The sequence below is a fragment of the Carlito syrichta genome, unplaced genomic scaffold (assembly GCF_000164805.1).
Source record: "Carlito syrichta isolate Samal-C Ts95f unplaced genomic scaffold, Tarsius_syrichta-2.0.1 Scaffold306782, whole genome shotgun sequence".
Lineage (NCBI taxonomy): Eukaryota > Metazoa > Chordata > Mammalia > Primates > Tarsiidae > Carlito > Carlito syrichta.
The window spans coordinates 300,663-323,337 of NW_007250878.1; the positions used below are offsets into that span (position 1 = coordinate 300,663).

The 22,675-nt window shown below is 36.1% G+C and overlaps 1 protein-coding gene across 1 annotated transcript in view; it reads left to right on the plus strand.

The window, feature by feature from the left end:
* Positions 1-22,675, plus strand: part of CEP350 (centrosomal protein 350) — a 133,365-nt gene that overhangs the window by 45,759 nt on the left and 64,931 nt on the right. The window contains exons 14-20 of the mRNA XM_021715172.1: positions 3,106-3,292; positions 10,007-10,224; positions 13,043-13,206; positions 15,289-15,399; positions 16,185-16,325; positions 17,844-17,980; positions 19,021-19,143. Coding sequence (XP_021570847.1) covers positions 3,106-3,292; positions 10,007-10,224; positions 13,043-13,206; positions 15,289-15,399; positions 16,185-16,325; positions 17,844-17,980; positions 19,021-19,143 — 1,081 coding nt within the window. The remainder of the gene's footprint in view (positions 1-3,105; positions 3,293-10,006; positions 10,225-13,042; positions 13,207-15,288; positions 15,400-16,184; positions 16,326-17,843; positions 17,981-19,020; positions 19,144-22,675) is intronic.

Genomic DNA, 22,675 nt, shown 5'->3' on the forward strand with positions numbered 1-22,675 from the left:
TTTTGTTTTGTTTGATAATAGAATATCCTAATGGGTGTGAAATATTAACACTTTTAGTAAGAATCCTTCTTGACAATTTGTAGACATAGATACCTGGGAAATTTTACATGCATGGGATCATAGTTCGAATGCTGTTGTTCTGTCTGTAGATTATAAGTATCTCATTCTGTCAGTATATATGGATTACTATTTTTAAGGACTACCTGGTTTTCTATTATTTGACTATATTATATATTATTTAACTAATTCCCCATTGCTAGATATTTAGGTTATGTTCTTTTTTCCATTATGAATACTACTGCATTGAATATCCTCATAAACATTTTAATACATTCGTCTGTTTTTTTTCCTATAGGGGAAAATCCTAGATTTTAAAATTTTTTAGAATTTTAAAATCCATGTTTAAAATTTGGATTATTTTGCCAAATAGCCTTTCAAAAGCTAGTGCCAGTTTATACTTCCAATGAGAGTGCTAGGAGAGGTTATTTCTTAATTATTAATCTAGTATAGTTCTGCTGCAGATTAGAAGTGTTCTGAAAGTATTTGATAGGACATTTAGACATCATTTTATGCAAAAGTCTGTCTTTTCCAAGTCCTTCCCAACATCTTTCTTTTCTTATGAAATTCAAGTTCCATGAGATAGGCTGTTTCATAGGTGTTCTGAGAATAAAAGCTCCATGGTTTCATAAATTTGGAAAATGCTTTTAGAGTGAAACAGGCTTCTTTCCTATAGGACTCATCAACACTTTAGTATGCTAATAATCATTACTTATATTAGGATAAGGATGAGGCTATACTCTGAAGCATTTTCCAAATTTATTTGACTGGGCAATCTTTTCTTCAGTCAGCATTCTATAGCATTAAAATTCATCTGAACACAGTTTAGGAAATGCGGATCTTACTCAATTCTTTTATTTTGCAATTGTTAATGCTTTTTTAAGTTAGTGGCTTACCTAAGGTCATTGACTTGTTTTTGACAAAGCCCAGATGCTGACTTCTTACTCCTGTATCCAGTCTTCTACTACAATATCCTGCACTATTTTAAAATAACATGGTATATCAGGTATTATCAGTCTGAGCAATATGATTTAATGTAAGTTTTAAAAAATTATAAACTAAAACAGATTAGATGAAGTATAGGTAGCATTTTGTGGTTTCCTTTATCTCTTCTCACAATGCCAAAAATCCCCTATATATTTTACTTTCCATAGCATCATCTTAAACTTAGTTTCTCCTTCATCACCAAGATCCCCAAGTTCTAAAATACATAATTTTTATTTTAGAGGTGCCATCTGCTGGAAAAAACGAGTGTCTGCTTGTGTGTACAAAAATTGTAGTTGAGAGTAGTTGGTAGATTAAAGTGGTAATTCTAAAAATATTATTATTATTATTAATTTACTTTTTTGAGTCAAAGTCTCACTCTGTTAAGTCCCTTATTAGAGTTTAGACCTTTCTTGCATAGAATATTATCTACAATTACTAGTTGTTTAAAGTCAAGAAAAAATTTTAAATTTAATAATTGTTAAACAATAATATTAAATGATAAAGTGTTCTTATGAAAGCATTGCATTTTTATTATAGAAAAATATAAAAATAATCAGTATTAATAGCTTGTTTCTAGCCTAGGAATAATAAGTAGATTTTAGATTATAGAATCCTTTCTAATTGATCAATAATGCCTTAGGTTATTTCTGTTTTAAGTATACAGTTCAGTGGTGTTAAGTACATTTAAATTGTTGTACAGCCATTACCACTACCCATCTCTAGAAATTTTTTATCATCGCTAACTGAAACTCTTTACCTATTGAAGAAACTCTTTACCTACTCTCATTCTTCCCTTCTCCCACCCCTGATAACAAGTGTTTTACTTTCTCTATGAATTTGCCTTTTCTAGGTACCTCATGTAAGTGGAATCATATAAAATTTGTCCTTTTGTGAGTAGCTTATTTCATTTAGCATAATGTCTTCAAGGTTTATCTATGTTGTAGCATGTGTCAGAATGTCCTTCCTTTTTAAAGCTGAATAATATTCCCTTGTATATATACAATACGTTTTGCTTACCCATTTGTCAGTTAATAGACACTTAATGCTGCTATGAACATGGGATACATCATAATTTTTTTCACTTTTCATTTTATTTTGATCTTCATACATCTAAATTAAAAAATGTTTAGCTGCCATTAAAATATATATGCAATTTTGTAATCTGCTTTTTAAAAAAATATAATAGTAAAAATATTTTCCCATTCTGCTATTTAGATGTATAATTAAGATGAATAATATACTAGACTTAGAGACCGGAGACCTGGATGTATGTCTTATTTCTGCTATTGACTGTGGTTCTTTAAGCAAGTTATTAAGCCCCATAGAGCTCTAGTTACCTCATCAATAAATTGAGGATATAGTACTTACTTCATATGATGTTTAAATGCAATATGGTAACATATATGAAGTGTATTTGAAATTACAAAATGCTATTTAAATATTTGAGTTACTGTTATTTATGTCATTTTAGCTAGCTATTATGTTGTTAGAAATGTAGGTTAAATATTTTTAAATTATAAAGTTATGCATTGAATACCATGCATGATTTTTGTTTGTTTCAGTCATCTCCTTTAGATACATCCCTATAAGTAAAATTATCCTGAGTCAGAGAATATGAACATTTGTATGAATCAGGCTACATAGTTCTCGTCATAGAGTTTTTCAAAAGAATTATATAGTTCAGTGACAGCTGATTCCATTTTTTTCCCAGCTCTGGATTTCATCATTAAAAATTTTCTTTTTGGATACTTTTTCATAGGGATAGAGTAGTATTTCATTCTTGTTTAATATACTTGTCTTTTATTACCAGTTGAGCTAAGAACAGTTTACTAATAGCAAGCGGAGAATATTAACGGAAGAAACTTCACATTCCTTAAATGAAGGCAGAAGGATGAACTACTTTATTTTAGACATGAAATAAATTTTTTAAATAGTATTAAGTCCATTTTAAATATTCTGATTTATACTTTTAAAATTATTTAGTTGAAATGTATATGTCAGTTATTTCTCTCAATAACTTCTAATATTGGGATTTAGCTTTATAAGAAATTTACTTTATAGGGTTGGATTCAGTCATTGGGAATGGTCAGAACTCACTTCTTGATGAAGAAAAAGTACAGTCTGGCTCAGAACGTGGCTCCCATAAAGGAAAGAAATCTGGGAACAGTAGCAAGCTTTCTATTAAAGATTATGAGCAGACTTTTGACACCGATAGCACTTTGGAGGATCTTTCTGGACACTCTGTGAGGTAAAGTAATGTATCCTTTATATTGTAATTCATATATAATTAAAGTTACAGTATCATTGTTCTGATAATCCATTTGGTGAATTTTAAGTTGCAGTCTCCTTAACTGTGTATGTCAGCTACTACGAAATCTTTGCTTTCTGAATAGATTTTGTAACTTTGTTCACAGCTGCAACTTTTATGTTTTACAATATGGTCATCTCACTTCTACTGTTATTGTTACAACCTTTCTCTCAGGAATTCTCAGCCTCTAGCACAACCTACCTTTCTATCCTAAGTGCTTGGCTCAGTCTTTTATCCAAGCAACTGTTCTCCTAGGTGTGTTTTGGGAGGTCACAGTTATGCTCTTAGACCAATTCTAAGAGCATAAATCCGTTTGGAGTGTTTTCATTGGGCTACCACACACTATCTCAATTACTTTGTCTACAAATTTTGCTTCTCAACTTTGTTCTTCCACTCTTTCAACATAACTATTTACCATCCTTTTGGAATTACAGTTTATATCTGCCTCTGAGTTTTTCTCTCCTGCTCAACTTATTAGACCACTTAGACAGATTTTGAAATCTCACTCTTACACGAATTATGGAGTTTGCATACTGTACTTTTTCTCCCTTCCTTCTTAACATACGAGGGAGACCCCAAAAAACCCAGAATTTATTTACAAAAAATTGTGTATTTATTCTTGCATACTTAAACTTCAGTCACTTTCTAAGTACTCTCTATTTGATGCAGTACATCTACCGATATGCTTTTTTCACTGCTCAAAACAGTTTTTGGCCAGGAGTGGTGGCTCACGCCTGTAATCCCAGCACTTTGGGTGGCTGAGGTGAGGAGATTGCCTGAGCCCAGGGGTTTGAGACCAGTCTGGGCAACTTGGTGAGATCTCGTCTCCACAATAAATAAAAAAATTAGCCAGATATGGTGGTGCATACCTGTAGTTCCAGCTATTTGGAAAGGTGAGGCAGAAGGATAGCCTGGCAAGTTGAGGCTGTGCTACAAGCATGCCACTGCACTCCAGTCTGGGCAACAGAGTGAGATGACAGAGTGAGACTTTGACCAAAAAAAAAAATATTTTCTTTTAACTCATCAATTTTGATGACTTTTAGTGCTTCTGCAGTTTTTTTTGTTTCGTCTTTTCTGCACCAGCAAAATAGGACTTTTTTCATCCAGGGAAACAAAAAACAGTTGCTCAGGGCAAGATCAGGTGAATAGGGAGGGTGGGGCTTGGGGGTCAAGCCGTTTTTGATGTCATGTGGGCAAGTATGCTTGTAAATCATCAATCATGAAATGGGTAAATGCATTGAATCTAGCTGGTACACTGATGCCAATGAGTTTCTAGAGCACTTATGTAGTGGAGGAAGCCTGTACTACAAGGGACCAACCCTCCAAAAAATAATTCTGGGTTTTTTTGAGTCCCCCCTCATGTATTATACAGTTAGCCCTGCTTACAAATAACCTTTCATTATTGCTACCTGTACAGTTTCTACTTATTTGCCCACATTACCTTTAATCTATTTGCTGATTTTGATCATCTGGAAATTGAGGCTTTGAGGAGACACAGATTTATTTTTTTCTTTTAAATAATTTTGCTTTTTCTAGTACTGTATCACATACAAATAACCATTTTTTAATGCTTTCATGTTGCAAATAATGTTGCATCATTAATGCCATTATTTCTGTATTTAAAATTGGATTTCAATTTGTCAGTGATTTTGAAATTTAGAAAACTTTACTTTTCCTTAAGAGATACTCTGATGATTTGACAAAGTCTGCAAAATTAAACATTTCTAAAATGAAATCCATAGCCAGATAAGTTTGATAAATGCCCAGTACTATAACCTAGATTTCTCTTCCCCACTCATAGAGATTCACAGTGAATAAAATAATTTGAGGCTTTGATAAGGAGAGGTCCAGATTTTCAAAAAATTATTTGACCTGTTTTCTTTTTAACATTTGGCTGTAGACACTCTCTGTCCCCAAACTCTTTCTCTCTCTCTTTTTTTTTTTTTTTTTTTTTTACGTTTTTGGAAAACATATTGACCTAATTGGCAACATACTTTTAGAATTGTCTGGCTAAATTTTCTCTGTAAAGCAAATATAAATTTATCTTGTAAAGCCATAAGGTGAAGTACAGACAGAATACTTTGTTTTGTTTGATTATATATTGGAATTCTTTTTTTTTTTTTTTTTTTTGAGTTGGAGTCTCACTCTGTCACCCAGGCTGGAATGCAGTATCATGCTCACGACCACCCCAGCATTGACCTGCTGGGCTCAGGCAATCTTTCCGCCTCAGCCTTCCAAGTAGCTGGAACTATAGACGCGCGCCACCATACCCAGCTAATTGTTTGATCTGCTGTAGAGATGAGGTCTTACCAAGTTGCCCAGGCTATTCTTGAACCCATGGGCTTAGGCAGTACCTTTACTTCAGTCTCCCAAAATGCTGGGATTACTGGCTTGAGCCACTGCACCCGGTCTGGAATTCTTTAATGGTAATCTATTAAAATGATATTTATTTTTCATAAATGAAATTGTCAGACTGTTATAAACAGTATTTTTCTAAAGCATTGATAGAAAATTAAAGACCAGGTCAACAAATACCTCTTAAGACTACTTTTAATCAGATATTTTTATGTCTGATAGGGAAATTTATGAATAATTTATTCAATAAATAAATACTCAGTTCAAGGCAACTTAATTGGAATTATGAGAAATAATATCTTCAGTGAGCTTACTTTTTCAGAGAGAGACTAGATGTTTGCCTGTTTCAAAGTAAAGGCCTTAAGAGTTGTTATATTCTGAGCTGGTGCAGTAGCTCACACCTATAATTCCAGTACTTTGGGAGGCAGAGGTGAGAGGATAGCCTGAGCCCACAGGTTCGAGACCAGCCTGGGCAACTTAGCGAGACCTCATCTCTACAACAAATCAAGAAAAATTAGCCAGCCATAGTGGCACATGCCTGTAGTTTCAGCTACTTAGAAGGCTGAAATGGAAGGATTGTATGAGCCAGCAGGTCGAGGCTGCGGTGGCTGTGAGCATGCCACTGCATTCCAGTCTGGGTGACAGAGTGAGACTCTGACTCAAAAAAAAAAAAAAAGAGTTGTTATATTCTAACTGTTATGAGCATTAACTTATTAGAAAGTTCAAGAAAGAGATATAAAATTAAAAAGTAGATATAAACAAATAAATATGCTAAGTAATTAGAGTTGAATAGTATGAAGATAATCTTTTCTGTGACTCTTTTGGTTTAACAAAAGAGAGAACACAGAAACAAAGATCTGAGTATCACATGTTCTCACTCATATAGTGGACCTTGAACATCTATCATTATACTATAAGAAAAGGATTGACAGTGGTGGGAAACTATGGGGGGAGGTAGGGAGGGGAAGGGAGGTGAGATTAATGGTAGTTGATATCTGTCTGGGGACAGGGAGACACCCCTTATCAACAAGGGTGCCTGAATGATGCATATTTGTATACCTAACCCTTAACTATACCCCACAATTTTAAAATAAAAAATATGTTTAAAAAAAAAAGAGAGAAGAGCAAAATAGTTTTTATCATTTCTTAGCTCTGTGTGTGTGTGTGTGTGTGTGTGTGTGTGTGTGTGTTGGAATCTCACTCTCTTCCCCAAGGTGGAGAGCAGTGGCACAATATTGGTTCACTGCGTCCTTCACCTGGGTTCAGGCACTTTTTCCATCTCAGCCTCCTGAGTAGCTGTAGTAGACAACAAGTACGTGCCACCATGCCTAGCAATGTTTTTTGGTTTTGGTTTTGTTTTTGTAGAGATGAGGTCTTGCTGTGTTTCCTAGACTGGTCTTAAACTCCTGGGCTCAAGCATTCCTCCTACCTCAGCCTCCCAAAGTGCTGGGATTGCAGGTATGAGCCAGCACACTTAGCCCATTTCTTAACTTTTAAACAAAATGATATTTATCTTTCAGAGACAGATTATAAGATACTTTTATAGATGACTGTGGTTTTTTTTCTTCTTCTTTATTTTTTCTTCTTTATTTTAAAGGTGTGGGGTACAATTCAGGATTAGGTATACAAATGTTCTTTATGCAAGTACCCTTGTTGATGAGGTGTGCCCCTCCCTCCCCTGGCAGTTTCCCTCAACTGCCAAACCCACCCTCCCTCCGCTGGCAGTTTCCCACTACTGCCAATCCCTTTCTTTGAGTATTATGATAATTGTTCAAGGTCCACTTATGAGTGAGAACATATGGTACTATGTTCTTTGTTTCTGTGATAGAACACTGAATATGATCGACTCTAAATCCATCCAAGTTTCTGCAAAGACCATATGTTTGTCCTTCGTTATGGCTGCATAATATTCCATTGTGTATATGTACCACATTTTTTTAAAAAATCCAGTCCAGCTTCGATGGACAGCATGGTTGGTTCCATGTTTTTGCTATTGTGAATACAGCTTCAACAAACATGCGTGTACAGGTTTCTTTTTGGTAGAATGACTTGAGTTCCTCCAGATATATTCCCAATAGGGGGATTGCCGGGTCATATGGAAGGTCAATTTCTAGTTCTTTCAGAAATCGCCACACTGTGTTTCAAAGAGGTTGCACTAGTTTGCATTCCCACCAGCAGTGTAGAAGCGTTCCTTTTCCCCCACATCCTCACCAGCATCTGTTGTTTGTTTTATTATTGATGGCCATTTTAATTCTCAATGTGGTTTTGATTTGCATTTCTCTGATGATTAGTGAGGCTGAGCACTTTTTTTGTTGTCGCTTTGTTGTTTTGAGTTGGAGTCTTACTGGTTGCCCAGGCCAGAGTTCAGTGGCATACTCATAGCCACTCTTGTGTTGATGTGGGCTCCGGTGATCCTTCTACCTCAGCCTTCCAAGCAGCCAGAACCACAGGCATGCACCACCACACCCAGCTAATTTTTGACTTTTTTGTAGAGACGAGGTCTCGCCAACCTACCCAGGCTGGTCTTGAACCTGTGGGCTCAGGCAGTCCACTCACCTTGGCCTCCCAAAGTGCTGGGATTACAGGCTGAGCCACCAAGCCCGGCCTTGAGCACTTTTTCATGTGTCTGTTGGCTGCCCATATATCTTTTATTAAGAAGTGTCTGTTCATGTCTTTTGCCCACTTTTTAATGGGGCTGTTTGTTTTTTTTCCTTTTGGCACGCTTGTGTTTCTTGTAGATTCTAGATGTTAGGCCTTTGTGAGATACACAGTTGGCAGATATTTTTTCCCATTCTGTGGGCTGTTCCCTGCTCTCTTGATGGTTTCTTTTGCTTTGCAGAAGCTTGTCAGTTTGATGAGGTCCCACTTATCTATCTTATCTCTTATGGGCCCTTGGGGTTTTGATCTGGAATTAGTTAACAGTTCTAATTTCCATAAGGGTATCTCCTGCATTTTCTGAGTTTTATAGTTTGAGGTTTTACGTTTAGGTCTTTGATCCATTTAGAGTTAATTTTTGTGTATGGTGATAGGTAGGTGTCATGTTTCAATCTTCTGTATGTGGTCAGCCGGTTTGCTCAGCACCATTTACTAAATAAGTTCTCCTCTCCCCAGTTGTGGTTGTTGGAGACTATCAAAGATGAACTGGTTGAGAAATTGAAGCTTTGCTTCCAGCATCTCTATCCTGTTCCATTGGTTCTTGTACCAATACCAGGCTGTTTTGATTATTGTAGCCTTATAGTAAAGTTTGAAGTCTGGAAGTGTGATACCTCCTGCTTTGTTTCTTTTGCTAAGGATTGTATTGGCTATTTGTGGTCGTTTATGTTTCCGTATGAATTTCTGTATTTGTCATTTCCAGGTCTGAGAAGAATAGTGTTGATAATTTAATGGGTATTGCATTGAATCTGTAGGTTGCCTTTGGCAGGATGGACATCTTAACGATGTTGATTCTTCCTATCCAGGAACATGGAATATTTTTCCATTTGTTTATGACTTCTTGAATTTCTTTGAGCAGTGTTTTGTAGTTCTCATTGTAAAGGTCTTTTGCTTCTCTGGTTAGGAAGATGCTGAGGTAGTTTATTTTAATTTTTTTTTTTTTTTTTTGAGTTGGAGTCTCACTCTGTTGTCCAGACTGGAGTGCAGTGGCCGCTTCCGGCCACCGCAGCCTCGACCTGCTGGGCTCTGGCGATCCTTCCACCTCAGCCTTCCAAGTAGCCGGAATTACAGGCATGCGCTACCACGCCCGGCTGATTTTTTGATTTATTGTAGAGATGAGGTCTCGCTGCCCAGGCGGGTCTCGAACCCGCGGGCTCAGGCTATCCACTCACCTCAGCCTCCCAAAGGCGCGGGATTACAGGCTGAGCCACCGAGCCCGGCTTATTTTAATTTTTTTATGGCTATTGTGAATGGGATTGTGCCTTTGATTTGGTTCTCTATGGCTGTGATTTTATTGCTATATAATATCTAACTATTTTAGAATATTTTGCTTCATACTACACCAAGTGAATCATGATATATGTGCATTGTAGAGGAAAGAGTTAAGTGCCAGTTTAATTAAGCAACTGCCTTTTCCTTATATTTAGGGCAGGATTGGTGCCTACCTTGTTCACCACTGGAAAACTAGCAATTAGAGGAATATTCATGGTCATTCTTTCAGCATAAGGACTATATAGAATGACTAAATGCCTAAATCACAACTTTTTAAAGCTAATGTTGATAAAATAATGTATGTTGTTCTTATGATTTAGCTCCTTTTGAAGTAGCTTTCCTTTTTCTAATGTCTTTATGAAACAAAACTTCTAGTGTCTCACCAGACAAGGGAAGATCTCAGAAAACTCCAACTTCTCCACTGTCTCCAAGTTCCCAGAAATTGTTGCAGTTCGACCTTCCAGTAACTTCATTAGAGAGATCTAAGTCCTCAGTAGTGCCTCCCACTAAAACAGGGTTTAAGCCTAATGCAGCTTTCTCTGATTTAAACCTGGCTGCCAGCAGAACAGCAACAGAGATGGCACCAACACCAGGTAAGTAGACCATACATTGTAATTTTAAAAATAGGATATTATGTGTTTCTCTGATATTTTTTCTTTCAGTTGAGCCATAGAGAAATACTATTTAAAGTGAATGTGATTACTTTTGAAATGTTAAACAAAAACTGTGAGAGAAATTGAATATTGAAAATCTTGACAGATTTATTAATGCTGCTTTTTCCCAACTGGCTAGCATTAGTCAAAACACATATGAAAAATGTATCCCATATATGCACTCCTAAGTGTTTATAGGTATATATGTATGTATGTATACATACACGTGTGTGTGCACATGCACACATAAAAAGGTAGCTGATAAGGTACATTATACAAACATGCCTTGCTTTATTGCACTTGGCTTTATTGCACTTCACAAATATTACATTTTTTACGAGTGAAAGATTTGTGGTAACCCTGCATTATGAAAATCTAGTAGTGCCATATTTCCAAGAGCATGTGCGCTTACTTTTATGTCTCTATGTTCACGTTCTGGTAACTTTCTCAATATTTCAAGCTTTTTCATTATTATTATATCTGTTATAGTGATCTGTGATTGGTGATTTTGATGTTACTGTTGTAATTTTTTGAGGTGCCACAAACTACATCCATGTGAGGGCAAGCTTAATTGATCAATGTTGTGTCCTGACTGCTCCATCAACTGACCATTCCCCCATCTTTTTCCCTCTCCTCAGACCTCCCTATTCCCTGAGACACAATATTGAAATTATGCCAGTTAATAACCCTACAGTGTCCCTTAAGTGTTCAAGTGAAAGGTAGAGTTGCATGCCTCTGACTAAATAAAAAACTAGAAATGATTAAGTTCAGTGAGGAAGGCATGTCAGAAGCCGAGATAGGCCAAAAGCTGGTATATCCTCTTGTGTCAGTTAGCCAAGTTTGTGAATAAAAAGGAAAACTTCTTGAAGGAAATTAAATGTGTTACTCCAGTAAACACTTGAATGGTAAGAAAGTGAAACAGTCTTATTACCGATATAGAGAAAGTTTGAGTGGTCTGAGTAGAAAATCAACCAGCCACAATATTCCCTTAAGCCACAGCGTAATTCAAGGCAAGGCCCTAACTCTCTTCAATTCTGTGAAGACCGAGAGGGGAGGAAGCTGCAAGAAGAAAAGTTGGAAGGTAGCAGATGTTGTTTCATGAGGTTTAAGGAAAGAACCCTTCTTCATAACATAAAAATGCAAGGTGAAGTAGCAAGTGCTGATTTAGAAGCTACAGCAAGTTATCCAGATGATAATTGATGAAGGTGGCTACACCAAACAACATATTTTCAGTGTAGATGAAACAGCATTATACTGGAAGAAGATGCCCTCTAGAGCATTCATAGCTAAAGAGAAAAGTCGATGCTTGGCTTCAAAGCTTCAAAAGACAGGCTGGCTCTCTTGTTAGGGGCCATTGCAGATGGTAACTTTAAGTTGAAGCCAGTGCTCATTTATCATTCTGAAAATTCTAGGGTTCTCAAGAATTAAGCTACATATTCTCTGTCTATGCTTTATAAAAGCCTGAATGATAGCGCATCTATTTACAGCATGGTTTACTGAATATTTTAAGCCTACTACTCAGAGAAAAAGTTTCCTTTCAAAATATTTCTGCCCATGACAGTACACTGGTCACCCAAGAGCTCTGATAAAAATGTACCCTAAGGAGATTAATGTTTTCATGCCTCCTAACACAACATCCATTCTGCAACCCATGGATCAAGTAGTAATTCCAACTTTTAAGTGTTACTAAGAAATGCATTTTGTAAGGGTATAGCTGCCAGAGATAGTGATTTCTCTGGCAGATCTGAGCAAAATAAGTTGGAAACCTTCTAGAAAGGATTCACCATTCTAGATGTCATTGAGAACATTTGTGATTCATGAGAGGGGATCAAAAATATCAGTATTAATAGGAGTTTAGAATGAGATGATTGTAAACCTCATGGATGCCTTTGAGAGGTTTAAGACTTCAATGGAGGAAGTAACTGCAGATATGATAGAAATAACAAGGGAACTAGAATTAGAAGTGGAGCCTGAAGATGGGTCTGATTGCTGCAATCTCACGGTAAAACTTGACCAGATGAGAAGTTGCTTCATATGGAAGAGCAAAAGTGGTTTCTTGAGATGGAAGCTACTCTTGGTGAAGATGCTGTGAACACTGTTGAAATGACAACAGAATTTAGAATACAACACAAACTTAGTTCATAAGGCAGCAGCAGGATTTGAGAGGACTGACTCCAGTTTTGAAAGAAGTTCTGCTGTAGGTAAAATGGTATCAAACAGCAAGTGCTACAGAGACATCTTTCTTGAAAGAAAGAGTCAATTGATGCAGCAGAATTCATTGTTGTCTTATTTAAGACATTGCCACAGTCACTCCAGCCTTCATCAGCCTTCACTCTGATCAGTCAGCAGCCATCAACATCAAGGCAAAACCCTCCACTAGCAAAAAGATTATAACTTACTGAAGGCTCAGATGATTATTAGCATTATTTAGCAATAAAGTATTTTTAAATTAAGGTATGCATATTTATAAGCATGGTGCTATTGCACACTTAATAGAATATAGTATAGTATAAACAACTTTCATATGCACTGGGAAACCAAACAGTTTGTGTGACTTGCTTTATCACATTTGCCTTTTCGTGGTGGTCTGGAACTGAACCTGCAATATCTCCAAGGTATGCCTATACTAATAAGTCCCTGTCTTTCCTATAAAAGAACGCAGGCTTGGTTTGGGCTCTTAAAATTAGAAATAAATTTTAGAAATCCAAAGTGTGATTTCACGTGAATTTTTCCATTTGACAATTGTCATGCCCTCCAGGTTCTAAGCGCTTTTCTCCTGCTGGCCTCCAGCATCGTATGGCAGCAGAACTCAGTTATCTGAACGCCATTGAGGAGTCGGTACGCCAACTGTCAGATGTAGAAAGAGTTAGAGGCATTTCACTTGCTCAGCAGGAGAGTGTGTCTCTGGCTCAGATCATAAAGGTATTTGTGGAGTTTTCTTCTTTAGCTTTCTATAGTATTTTTTTTTTCATAGTTAAAATAGTCTTAATGATGAGTTGACAAAATAATCTTTATGCCGACAAGTAGAAGAAAATAGTCTACCATACCATAAATAATCCTGGGGAAGAGCTATCATATAGGATACTAAAAGAAAACTAGAGATAAAGACTTTGGCAGCAGGACAATAACACAGTCATTCTCTCTGAAATATTTTGTTTTCATGTTTCTGCTTTGTTTTAATGACATTGTAAAAATCAGTTAATCAAACGTTCTTAATATTTTCTCTTTTCATTGGTAAGTCAGAGATGACTGAGGGTTTTTGAAAATGCTTTTTTTATTACAAAAAAGAGAAGTTTCTAAGATCCAGGTGTTTAATAAAGCCAGGATAATGTGAACTTCCTTTAGCAAACAGAAATCCAGAGAATGTTTAAGTAGTGTTCCACAGTAGAGGTGGTTTTTAAATTTTTTTAATTTTTATTTTTTAGCCGAGGTATTAACATACAATAAAATTCACAGATTTTAAGTGTACAGTTTTGACCTGTGTATATGCCTATGTAACAACCACCTTAATCAAGACATAGAATGCTTCCATATTCCCAGAAAGTTGACCTATGGATGTTTTCAGTTAATCCTCCCTCCCAGAGACAATTACTATTCTGATTTTAAGTACCATGGATCACTTTTACCTATTCTAGAACTTCATATAAGTGGAAGTGTACTTTGAACTTTGTTGTGTTCAGCATATTTTATTCAACATAGATTGAAATTTATCCATGTTGTTTATCAGTTTTTTTGTTATGTTTTGTTTTTGTTTCGCTGAATATTATTCCATTGATATCACAATTGTTTATCCATTCTTCTGTTGGTGTACATTTGGATTATTTCTAGTTTTAGGCTACTATAAATATTCCTGCTGTGAACATTTTTTAACAACTCTATGTATACTACATATATTTTCATTTTTCTTGTGTAAATACCTAGGAGTGCAATTGCTTGGGTCAAGTATAAGTGCTTAAAACTTTATAGGAAACTGCTATACTGTTTTCCAAAATGATTGTAACATTTTACATGCCTACAATATATGAAAGCTCCACTTGTTCCATATCCTTGCTTTCATTTAGTATTATCGGTCTTTTTAATTCCAGTCATTCTAATATGTGTAAGATAATATCCCATTGTGGTTATAATTTGCATTTCTTTTATGACTGATGAGGTTGATTATCTTTTTGTGTATTTATTGATCATTCATATATCTTCTTTTGTGAATATCTGTTCAGATATTTTGCCCACTTCATAATTTGTCTTTTAATTATTGAGTTACAGGTAGGAGTTCTTTTGCTTTTCTTTTTTTTTTAAGAGACAAGATCTCATTGTGTTGCTGAGGTTGGAGTACAGTGGTGTAATCATAACTTATTGTAACCTCAAAACTCCTGGGCTCAAGTGATCCTCTAGCCTCAGCCTCCTGAGTAGCTAGAACTACAGGTGTGTACCACCACCTAATTTTTAAATTTTTTGTAGATATGGGGTCTTGCTATGTTGTCCAGGCTGGACTTGAACTCTTGGCCTCAAGCGATCCTCCCGCCTCAGCCTCCCAAGTAACTGGGATTATAGGTGTGAGCCATTACACCCCACTCAACAAGGAGACCTTTTATGGGGGTAACGTTTTTTATGAAACTGCTCCTTAAAAGTCAAAATAAAAGAAAATATAAAATTGTGAGATGTGAAGCGTTATTTTTATTTTTAAACATGAAACTTACTTTTATCTCTTCCAAAGAGTTAGTTACCCTTTGCTTTCTAACCAGCTTTTTGGTATCAGTTCTTGGTCCTGTATGCCTTTGAAATTTTTTATATTAGTATATTATTTGGCATTGGTAGGTGATCACTAAATAGTTCAATAAATGATAAATGACTAATGACTGTTCTTTTTACTGTCTTTCCTTTAGGGTCTGATAAGTTGCTTCAAATGATTTGTGTTAGGAAGGTAGCATTGTATGCATTATAGTCACTGTGTTAAAATAGTTTCGTATCTTAGAATTAATATTTGATCGTTTCTTTATTTTGAAGGCACAGCAGCAACGCCATGAAAGAGACTTAGCTCTTTTGAAACTGAAAGCTGAACAGGAGGCTCTGGAGTGTCAGAGACAACTAGAGGAAACCCGAAACAAAGCAGCTCAGGTGACTTATTTTGCCACAGGTTCTGGTTTTTTAAACCTAAATTTGTATCTTAGAAATCACTTTAGTATTTGTTTATTTTTGAGTTGTGGTCTCACTCTGTTGCACAGGCTGGAGTGCAGTGGCATGCCCATGGCCACTGCAGCCTCGATCTGCTGGGCTCAGGTGATCCTTCTGCCTCAACTTCCCAGGTAGCTGGAACTATAGGCGTGTGCCACCACATCTGGATAATTTTTTTGATTTGTTGTAGAGATGAGGTCTTGCAAAGTTGCCCAGGCTGGTCTCAAACCCTGGGGCTCAGGCAATCCTCTTGCCTCCACCTCCCAAAGTGCTAGGATTACAGGCGTGAACCACTGTGCCCAGCTTAGTATTTTTTTAATTATATAGGAGTAAAAAAGAAAAGATGTAAATAATGGTGTTTTAGTACTATATATATAATACATATATGTATTTGTATATATGTATATATATGTGTGTGGTGTGTGTGTGTGTGTGTATAATTTTTTTTTTGAGTTGGGTCTCATTCTGTCACCTAGGCTAGAGTGCAGTAGCATGATCCCAGCTCACTGCAGCCTTGATTTAATTGGCCTAGGTTATCCTTCCACCTCAACCCACCTCTCTCTTAGCTGCCTCTCATGAGTTAAGACTTAAACCATGAAATCCAGATTATAGTAAAGTGTTTTTTCCATAGGGCATTTGATATATGTAATAAATTTATAAGTTAAAACTGATTTGGGTGGAGGGTATATTGAAACATAACTTCTTTTTCTACCCCCTGTTATTTAAAGGTGCATGCAGAGTCATTACAGCAGGTAGTTAAATCACAACGGGAAGTAACTGAAGTCCTGCAGGAAGCATCTTGTAAAATAGCAGCTCAGCAAACAGAGACTGCTCGCCTCACCACAGACACTGCACGCCAAATCTGTGAGGTCAGAACAACTGAGCAACCTTTTCTTTTTAGCTCTTTTTAGTCAATAATCTTAGTAACTTTAGTCTTACCAATAATGAGCTTCTAACACCTAGCAAATGCATACCATAAATTAGTGACTTTTTGTGAAGGCTATGCCCTATTGAAATAAGAGTCACCATTGATTGGAGTGTGTTATACATGTGAATGTTATAGAGGCAGAAAAAAGTCTCTAAATTTCTGCCCTCTGGTAAACTTTTCAGAATTGTATTGACTTTATTAATGAATAATTTACAGACAATAAAACGCTCCCATTTTAAGTATGTAATTTGATAAATTTTTAACACATACAGGGGGTACCAAAAATGTGTACACATTTTAAGAGATGTTTTCTATGTATAACGTTTCAAAGTTGAATTGAATTACGGTAACAGTGTGTAGTATGACATTCACTCAACCATGCTTCTACCATTTTCTTTAATGGTCCTTCCTGTTGCATAGTGATGCTGCCACTCATTTGATTAACACCACCTTTTGAGCAAATGTCATACTTAAAATGTGTATACTTTTTTTCGCACCCCTGTATATATACATATATCTGCATGTATGTGTGTGTGTGCAAGCACATGTGTATATATATATTTAAGTCTTCCTATAGCTATCACTATAATCAAGAAATAAAATATTTATATCACTTCGAAAAGCTCCCTCATGCCTTTTTGCAGTCTTCAGTCTCTACCCCAGAGAACCATTGATCTGCTCTGGCTTTGTATGAAAATGTTTCCTTTTTACCTAGAATGATGTTAATTGTTATCTTCTCTTTTAATATACCAAGGTTAAGACTAGAGATAGTTTTATTGCATTCTCTATATAGGATATCATAATTTATAGATACAGTTTCATCTTATTTTAGAATTTATAATTTTTTAAAACAAAAGTTAGGACTCTGTGAAATGACTCAGTTATTAAAAATCTATGAACTTACTACATATGTTGGGTGCAATGGAGTTGTATAAATAAGTGTAAAATTGAGTCTCCTTTCTCAAGAAAATTGTATTGTAGACAACATGAACAAAGATTTCAAAGATGTTTAAGTCATCAGTAAAAGAGCTAGCTCAAAATAGTGATTAAATAAATATCAACTGAATAATCCATGTAGTAATTGCAATGGTGTATGATAGTAGGGAAAATATACTTAATGTTGGTTAGAAAAGAGTTAGAAAGGAAGTAGTAATTGGGTTGATTCTTGAAGAAAAATTTAACTTTTGGTTTACTACTGTTTGTTATATGATGTCTGTCTAGTTCATAGATTGTTATAACTGGGTGAAACCTTAGAAATCATGTAGTTCAACTCTTATTTTGATAAGATGAAGCTATTGAGACTTAAAGAGGCTAAATGACTTGCCTGCAATATTTCATCTGTTAGTGGCCTGCTCTCAAGTCATTGGTCTTTCCAAGGCATTGTGCTCCTTCTCAATTTTTCTGTGATGTTAGCTTTTTTATACCTACATTCGTCTTTCTTATGTATGTTTGTATTTAGATGGCAGAGTTGACTCGAACTCATATCTCAGATGCCATTACTGCTTCAGGAGTGCCCCTAGCAGCACTATATGATCACCAGCGGCAGCACCTTCCAGACTTCGCAAAACAACTGAGGACTAGAGCTGAGATAGATAGGTAATATTCATCCATTCAGCCAATACGTAATGAGTATCTATTATGTCCTAGGCACTATTCTGTACACTGGGAAAACAGTTAGGCGTATATAGCCTAGTAGGGAAGGTAAACATTAGTCAAATTTAAGTGAATGAACACTTTCAAACTAAGTTAAGTGTTATGAAAGAAAAGAGCACATCTCAGAGCTGTGTAACCAGGAATTTGAACAATGGGGATACCAACAGGTCAGAAAAGGCTTTCCTGAGGAAGTGAATCTTGTGTTGAGATTTGGTGGATGGGGCGTCAGTGATGGAAAGGAGGTAAAGGATAGGCAGCTGTCCTATTGATATAATGAGGAGAAGGAATAGGCAAATCAAAAGCTCTGAAGGAAGAAGGAACATGGAATTTTTTTTTTTTTTTTTTTTTTTGAGTTGGAGTCTCACTCGGTCGTCCAGACTGGAATGCAGTGGCCGCTCCCGGCCACCGCAGCCTCGCCTGCTGGGCTCCGGCGATCCTTCCACCTCAGCCTTCCAAGTAGCCGGAATTACAGGCGCGTACTGCCAGGCCCGGCTAATTTTTTGATTTTATTGTAGAGATGAGGTCTCACCTGACCAGGCGGGTCTCAAACCCGCGGACTCAGGCAATCCACTCACCTCAGCCTCCCAAAGGCGCAGGATTACAGGCTGAGCCACCGAGCCCGGCTGAACATGGCATATTTAAGAAAAGACCACTGTGGCTGGAGGCAGAGAGCAAAGAGGAGAGTGGTAGGACTTGACACACTTTAGGGTTTTGGGGTTTATTCAAAGAGCAAGGAAAAGACATTAAAGGGATTTTTTTTTAGGCAGGCAGATTTTTTTCCCTTAATAAAGCAGAAGATATTCTTTAATGTGTTATATATTCTTTTCAATGATTGAATACTTTCTTTCTCAAATACTTTGGAACACTTATTTTATAATTTCTATTCATTCAAGGTTTTATCTCATATTACTATTAAATAATTATTTAAAATCTTTCTATATTGGAGACTTTGAATGTTTAATCAGTTTCTATTTTATTTGTAGGAAAAGTCCATCTGTTTTACTCTCTCAGAGTAAAGAAGGAACCATTGACTCAAAGCATCAGAAGTATTCCCCTTCATATGATAGTTATTCTGAGTCTTCAAGATACAAGAATCATGATCGAAGGTAGTTTGATTTCTTCATCAGTACAGTTTAGTAAACTCTGAAAAATGGCTTAAATATTGCTTTTCTTTGACTTCTTAATCTTGTTTCTTTAAATAGAAGTGTCTTCCCTTCAAAATGCTGGCTTCCCCCATTTAATTACCAATTTACAAAATAATTGGTTCATGTAATAAAATAGTTCCTACTCCTTGAGAACCTACATTGTAATAAACATTGTATGAATTGTTTTTCCTACATTTAATTTTCACAACAACCTTCCAAGGCATAGTATTACAGTCCTAGACTAGGAAACTCAGCCTTATGGAGATATTAAGAAATTCACTCAAAGTCATATAGATGGTGACATACCAAAGAATTGGACCTTGATTTATGTGACTACAAAACTTGTGGGTTTTTTGGTTTGGTTTTGTTTTGAGTTGGGATCTCACTCTGTCACCCAGGCTGGAGTGCAGTGACATGATCATGGCTCACTGTAGCCTTGACCTCCAGGGCTCAAGCAGTCCTTCTGCCTCAGCCTCCCAATTAGCTGGGATTCTGTAACTACACGCATGCATCACCTTGCCTGGCTAATGCTTTTGATTTTTTTTTGGAGAGATGGGGTCTCGCCATGTTGGCTAGGCTAGCAAAGCTTTTCTTTATTGCACATTTCCTTGTTGACATTGATACTTCTTGACGTTAATATATGTACTAATTTTTATTATGAAAAATATTGAATAGTTTGTTACTGATACTTAGCACAATATTTATGTCTATAGTTTTCTCAGATGATTCTGCTCTCAGATTAGAATGCTTTCCAGCATTCCTAGAGGTAAGATACTGGCAATATCAAGTACAGTAAAACCTCAATTTAAAAAATTAAATCATGAGACTAAAAAACATAAAAATTAATGTGGTAAAAGTACCAAAAGTTATTGAGTACCTTCTGTGTCTCTGAAACAGTGTGAGTTTTATTTAGCCTTTACTGACACTTCCTTCACTGGCACTTACTTCATTTTAGCTGTCATCTGGATTACTGTAGTGAACACTAAAAGGTCTCTCCGTCCTCTAATCTTTCTTCAACCTGTTCACTCATCCATGGTAACCAGAGTGAGTTTTCTAAAATTGGTGGCCAATTTGAATATTCACTTGTTTGAAACTTTCAATATTCCCTCAGAACATTCAAGGTAAAGTCCAGATCACTAGGCGTAGCATAAAATATCCACTTATAATTGAACCTTTGGTTCATCTCTAGCCCTGTTCCTTGACATTTCTCCCCTTGTCATCCTTCACTAATTCTAACTCCTTACAATTGTCTAATGTCTCTGTGCCATTACATATGATATACCTTCTTTCTAGATTCTTCTCCCTCCATTTCATGTAGTTTACTTTTATTTACACTTCGAGAATCAGTGCTATCCTAGTCTGCTTTAGATATCCTTTCTGTGTTCTCTCACAGCACTCTGAATATGGCTCTTACAGTCTTGACCACCCTTTATATCCCTGTTCCTTTGCTTTTCCATTACATTCTAGACCAGAAGTTCTTTGTAGGTGTCATTTTTATCACCCTCCCCCCCAAAAAACCAATATCCGTTAGAATACTTCCTATTCTCCCCTCTGGCAACCACTATCTATTTTCTATCTCATCCTCTCTAGATTTACCTATTCTGGATTTTTTTTTCCTAAGTGATTTCACTGTAACATGTGGTCCTTTATGACTGACTTCTTTCACCTAGCATAATATGTTTAGGGTTCATGTATGTTGTAGTATGTATCACATTTCATTTATATGGCCGAAGAATATTCTATTGCATTATATACCACATTTTATTTATACATTCTTCAGTTGATGGATATTTGGGTTACTTCCACTTCTTGGCTATTTTAAGTCATGCTGTTGTGCACATTCATGTTGCATGTTTTTTGTGGATATTTACGTTTTCGTTTCTGTTGAGTAAATTCTCAGGAATGAAATTGTTGGGTCATATGATAAGTCCTATATTTAACTTTTTGAAGAACTGCAAAACTGTTTTCCAAAGCAGCTGTACCATTTTACATTCCTACCATGAATGTAAAATGTTTCTACATCCTCATCAACACTTGTTATTGTGTGTTTTTTGGTTACAATCATCCTAGTGGGGACTATGTGTGCTTGTATCATCAGAGCTTAGCGAAGTGTCTAGCACACAATAGGCAATTTACTATATATTTGAGTCAATGATTGGCACATAACTACTAACTTGTAGAATTGGGATTCAACCCCATGTTCTTCTGAATCCAAAGTCCCTGCTCTGTGCTGCATTGTATCTTTTACCTTATAGTTTTATTAGAAGACTTATCCTTTCAAAAACAATTATTAAACCAGACTATTGCATTATATTTTGATAAATACTATTATAGAAATATACACAAAAAAACAGTATCAACACAGCGACAAAAGTGACCTAACCTTCCTTGAGAGTTGGGGAGGGGTCCATGAGAATGTCGCAGAAATGACACTTAAGCGAGTCTTGAATTAGTAGTTCATTAGGCAGGCAGAAAAGGAAGGGAATTTTAGAAGAGGAAGTAGAATGAACAGAGAATCTCAAAACCTGGCTTGAGATAGGTTCCTAATGTACTTTTTAAAAAAAATAAATGAATGAATAAACCAAGAAAAACAAGGAGGAGAAATGAAAACATTTGAAGGAATATATGTTTAGTTTGTTGGCGGAAGGATTGCTGAAATCAGAAATTCATTTGGTATTTGGATACTTGAGTCGTAAGTCAGGGGAAAGGCAAAGCTAGTAGTGCAGATGTGAGGCTTAGTCTAAATGATAGCTGTTGAAGATATAGGGATGTATACGATTGCCCAAGGAGAATATGTAGCATAAAGATAAAAGGACCAGAACAAACCCTAGGGAATACCATCATTTTAAGGAAAGACAGAAAAATTAAAAGCAAGTGAAGAAACATAGGAAAACTTGTTAGGGTAGTTGGAAGTGAAGCAGTGAGAGTAGAATCATGGAATATAAGAAAGGAGAGCTCTTCTGTTTAACACTTAATTTGGCATGATTTTAGGCTTATAGAAAATCTGCAAGGTTAATACAAAGTCTCAAATACCTTTCATCCATATTACCCTAATGTTATCATTTTACTATTTTCTTCAGCAAGTAGAGCTTTTAAAGAAAGAGATAGAGATCAGCACCATCTAATGTTGCAGAGAAGTACATTGTCTATTGGATCAGCTGCTTAGAAGCTTAGGTAGAGTTTATCAAGAACAGTTTCAGTAATGCAGTTGGGATGGAAGCAGCTCGTGATAAATCAGGATGTTAATGGAAAGTAAGTGGAAACAGTACATAGAAGCCCCCTTTCCCAGAAGTTTGATTTTGAGATGAAAGAAAAAAAGAGAGTGATAACCTAAGAATAGTGTTTGTCTACTACGATTATTTAAAAGTGAACCCTTGCTCTCCCCTACTCATCTTTTCCAAAATAGTTTATTATCAGACTTACGTCTACTTAACTTTTTGTGTTTTATATTACATCTTTATTTCATATCTTGATTATAAGGTGCAGTTTTTTG